General features: G+C 41.7%; 1 protein-coding gene across 1 annotated transcript; it reads right to left on the minus strand.

Moving 5' to 3' along the window:
* Window positions 1-305: 305 nt before the first annotated feature.
* LOC148505430 (uncharacterized) lies at window positions 306-2,150 on the minus strand. The gene is made up of 2 exons (XM_088448260.1): window positions 1,657-2,150; window positions 306-1,447 (listed from the first exon to the last, which is right to left on the minus strand). The coding sequence occupies exons 1-2, from the start codon at window positions 2,114-2,116 to the stop codon at window positions 1,209-1,211; spliced, it is 699 nt and encodes a 232-aa protein (XP_088304386.1). The 5' UTR covers window positions 2,117-2,150; the 3' UTR covers window positions 306-1,208.
* Window positions 2,151-4,900: the final 2,750 nt, after the last annotated feature.

Below are 4,900 nucleotides of genomic sequence, written 5' to 3' on the forward strand. Positions count from 1 at the left end.
ACAGCGAGAAGAATATCTGCCAGAGTGGGACATCGTGGAGGAGCCTGTTGGGAGTGATCCTTCTACCCTTTCATCAACCTCACTTGCTTATCGAACCAATGACATAGAATTGATTAGAAGCACCATTTCAAAAAACATTAATTCTATGGTGTTATTGTAATAAATACAAAAACTTCATTTTTGAATTGTTCAAAAAATGTTTTATTTTAAAAAAAGCCTTTTGTTTAAATTGCATACAAAGTTTGAAAGCACTTCCATATTTCTTACATAGGAAATAATGTTGCACAAAATACAACACAATTCAAAACCAAACAATAGTATAAAAATAAATAAAAGTGCACATTTACTTCTGAACCTAAAGTACTCCATATGTATGCATGGATTGATATTGTAGAAGCGTAGACAATGAGAACAATGTTAAGTGCGCATATAGCTGTGAGGCATTAAAAAAGCCTTTAAAATAAAAACAAATAGGACCAGAATTTTTGGTAGATCCTTGTTTACACCAACTCAATATCCTTAAAAAAAAAATTACAAAAGCAGTAACCATAACATTTTCAACATCATCATATGGGATATGTCTAGTTAACATCACTAGATATATTTGATCACCACGGTTAACTATTTCTGTAAACTGTAAACCCTGGGCTTTTGTCAGGAGTAAGTTCCTGTGACAGAGCTGGCAAAGTATCTTTAAATTGACCTTCGAGTACATTATCTAATGTACTATCTGTAAATGTTGAGGGTGACTGAGGTGTTTGCGGATGCTTGGATATATGGGATATAGTTTGGCCAAATGCTGTGGGGGACTTTACTTGTTGCGCATATTGGGATGTTTGGCCAAATGCTGGGTGGGGCTTTGCTTATTGCACATACTGGGATGTTTGGCCAAATGCTGGGGGGGCTTTGCTTATTGCACATACTGGGATGTTTGGCCAAATGCTGGGTGGGGCTTTGCTTATTGCACATACTGGGATGTTTGGCCAAATGCTGGGGGGGCTTTGCTTGTCGAGCATACTTGTATGTAGTTTGCCCAAATGCTGTGGGGAAATTAGCGTGCAGGTCATACTGTGATGTATGCTCAAATGAGGTGGGAGACTGAGGTTGTTGCACATACTGGGATGGTTCCCCAAGTGAGTTTGGATAATTAGCTTGGTGCCCAAAATGGGTGGGTGGTGGAACATGTGTTGTTTTGTAGTGGATTGTGCTCAAGATTTGAGAAAAAATTTGCGGTTATCGCGACTAAGCCTTTCCTGCATAGCCATCATTTCCTTTAGCAAAAAACTCTGCATTTCTCTCTCATTGGCCATGAACCACTGCAGTCTGGCATCCTCTTGTGTCTGCCATTCCGAATCTAGGTCGCGTAGTTGTTCACAAAGAATATTTGTCATGGCTTTGGTAGCAACATCAATTTTGCTCTTCTTTTTACGTGTTGGCACTGTGAAAACTGAAAGTAAAAGAGAGAAAACATTGAGCAACAGATGTAAAAAACAATGGTTCCAATTCAAAAAGCAGCACGTCTGTTTGCATGCGGTGCCCATCCTCTACTACAAGATAAACGCAGAAACAATACGGTTTCTACTATATACTAGAAATTGAACTACAACATTACATAGATTTATGCAGCAGAACATAAGTTATTTGAATTAAACTTACTGTTACCGCGTAGGGTGGGCTTGTCTCCCTGGGTCTGTGGCTCGGAATCAGAATCTTGCCTTTGCGTTGGAGAGATCACATCTGTGTCAGTGCTTTGTTCAATGATGATGATATTAGATGAGTCCTCATCTGGGTCATCAAATAGGACCTGCGATAATGCCGGGCTCTGCTGGCTGCTCTCAGGAGTTGTTGAAGGCGTGCATGTCGTTGTTGCAGACAGTGTGCCAGCATCACTTGAAGAAGATAGAGCAATGGGGTTGCATGGTGCTATATGCCCAAAAGCCGAAGTGCATAAATCGTATAAGGGCCACTCCATCCTTCCCACACCTCTGCGATTACGATTGTGGTCATGGACCTTTGTGTATTGTTTCTTTAGGCTCTTCAGCTTATTAAGGACTTGCTGCTGTGTCTTCACAATACCCCGGCTGGCCAGGATTTTGGCAATGTTGCAATAGATCATGGCATCCTTAACAGTGCCTGTGATTTGAGCTTTTATTTCCTCCTCTCCCCTCACATGTAAGAGCTCACGGACCTCCTCGTCCTTCCAATGTGCCATGATCAGCAACCACCTGTACACAGAAAAAAGAAAGATTACCGCGCTAAAGTAAACCCAGAAAATTAAAAAAAATAATAATAAATAAGCAAATGAATAACAAATAAATCTCTTGTATGGTGTATTAATAATGTTTTCAGTATTTTAAAATATATGCCATATATAATAAGAAACAAGATCTTTTAATAAGGTAATAAAAAACAGTAAGTACTAGGGATGTGCGCCATTTTTGCCGGATTTGGATTTGGTTCTAATTCGTCGTCCGACTTTGGATTTGGATTTGGATTTGCCAAACTGCGGTGACTGGATTTGGATTTGGATCGGCAAAAAAATCTAAAATGACATAAATTGGGCTTTTTTTTCTTCCTAGAGTGTTATTTGCCTCAATAACATTAATTTCCAGTCATTTACAGTCAATTTAGACCACCTCACAACTTAAATTATTGTTTTCACCATTATTGGCTAAGGGTTGCAGTGAGCTGACTGGTTACCAAGCGTCAGAGCAGCGGCGCAGTGGCACAGACACCACAGTTTAAAGCACATCTATGAAACTATACCACACAGCAGTGGCAGAAATGAAAGGTAGTGCTAGATGGTATTGTCCTTGCAATCTCCTGCACGCTGTTGCTGGATGCCGAAATTGTCCCGAAATTTTTCGGGCCACTGACAGCATCTCCTGCACGCCCCTGTCGTTTTTTAAAAAACCTGCACCACTATGTTTATTGTGTGAGCAAAACAGGGGATGTGTTGGAATTCACCCAGCTGTAATGCTTTCACTATATTTGTAGCATTGTCAGAAATCACAAATCCTGAGGAGAGTCCAAGTGGAGTAAGCCATGTTTCTATGACATCTCTTAGTTTTTCTAAGAGGTTGTCAGCGGTATGCCTCTTATTGAATCCGGTGATGCACTGCCTCTGAATGAGCTGGTGTTGTTTGTTAGATACTGCTGCTGCTGAAGGCGATTCACCCACCCAGTGGGCGTCACAGTTATGTAATCTTTAGCTTGTCCACTACCGCTTGTCCACATATCTGTGGTTAAGTGGACAGTGGGTACAATAGCATTTTGCAGCCCAATAATTAGGTTCTCTTTAACGTCCTGATACAGCCGAGGAATGGCTTTTCGGGTAAAATGAACCGAGATGGAATTTGGTACCGGGGACACATGACCTCAATTAGCTGTGCAAATCCCACTGCATTAATTGCGGATATTGGACGCAGATCTAATATTAGCATAGCTGTCATGGCGTCAGTGATCCGCTGTGCGACAGGGTAAGAGCTTTCATACTTGCTTCCCCTTGCAAGAGATTTTTTAACAGTCAATTGTTTTTTTGGTATACTACTAGTAGTCTTCTTGGTCCACTTCTGGGATGAAAATCCACCAGCAGCAGCAGCAGGCCTAGCGCTCAAAGATTCAGTTTCTTCTGAGGTGTCCTGGAAATTGGAGGAGTCACCATGACTTAGCATTAACAAATTGGATGTTGTACTACCACTGATTATTCCTGAAGATATTGAGGAGGAAGGTGCTGTCGGCAGAGATTGCAGATGCTGGGATTTAGTAGCGAGAAGGCATCTAGCTAATGCTGGACTGCTTGTTGTTATTTTTTTTGCAGTAGTTTCTGTTATCAAACACCTGTCATGAGCTCGCTGCAGATGACGTAATAGCGTAGAGGTTCCTAGATGCTTAGCGTCCCTACCTCTACTAACTGTGGTCTCACAGAGGCTACAAATGGCTTGACAAATGTTGTGAGGGTTTGGGTAAAAGTAATTCCACACAAAAGATGTGGATTTGTTGGTTCTATGCCCAGGCAAGGCAATGGCCTTCTTATCTTGGCCAAGAGCTGCTTCCACTGGTGCCTGTCTTATACAAATAATATCCTCATCCTCAACATCCTCATTAGTGCCAGCATCAGCTGCACATATATTCCTCTCATCCTCTTGCAATTCCACGGTGGCATCCTCAATTTCTATGTCCTCGGCAATACTGCTCATCCCCACAACTACAGATGGAAAAGAAACTGTGGAGGGCGGCTTCTCTGAAAGGTCAGGCCTACACATAGCAATGACACTCGTGGACCCACTTAGACTCTCCTCAGGGATTTCTGACATTTGTGTTTCAAAAATCACAGTTTGTTCTACTGCCTTATTGGTTTTACATTTTTTCACACTTCTATAGTCTTATTGAAAAGGTCTTTTATCATCATGAGAGGCACAAGATGCCTCACTGACAGTTGCAGAACCACCACTCAGAAATAAAGGGCAAAGCCTGAGTCTTTCCTTGCCGCTACGTGTGGTGAATGGTATGTTGCCAATTTTCTGTTTCTCTGCAATAGTAGTAGTCTTTAGAGGTTTTTTTTTTGTCTTTACCCCTGTGAAATCTAAATTTTTTGATTTCAGGTTCCCTAAGTTTTTAAAGCCTCTACGCCCTTGAGCATCAGCTTTAGATGAAAGTGATGGACTTCCAGCCGCTGCAATGCTAGCATTTGCTTGTTGTTTCTGCTCTCCTTTCGGTTCATTCTCGTGATCCATATTACTTTATCACTATGAACTGGAGTCACGGAGCTTGTATACACACAGTGGGCTATGCCCTGTCACGGAGCTTGTATAATACACTCAGTGGGCTTATGCCCTGTCACGGAGCTTGTATAATAGACACAGTGGGCTTGTGCCCTTTCACTGAGCTTGTATGCACT

This window comes from Taudactylus pleione, unplaced genomic scaffold (genome assembly GCF_031769625.1).
Source record: "Taudactylus pleione unplaced genomic scaffold, aTauple2 ptg000454l, whole genome shotgun sequence".
Classification (NCBI taxonomy): Eukaryota; Metazoa; Chordata; class Amphibia; order Anura; family Myobatrachidae; genus Taudactylus; species Taudactylus pleione.

Coding starts and splice junctions, on each gene's coding strand:
- LOC148505430 (XM_088448260.1), bottom strand. CDS start 2,116: ATGATCTATTGCAACATTGCCAAAATCCTGGCCAGCCGGGGTATTGTG. Junction 1,448..1,656: donor GCCCACCCTACGCGGTAACA/GTAAGTTTAATT, acceptor TTTTACTTTCAG/TTTTCACAGTGCCAACACGT.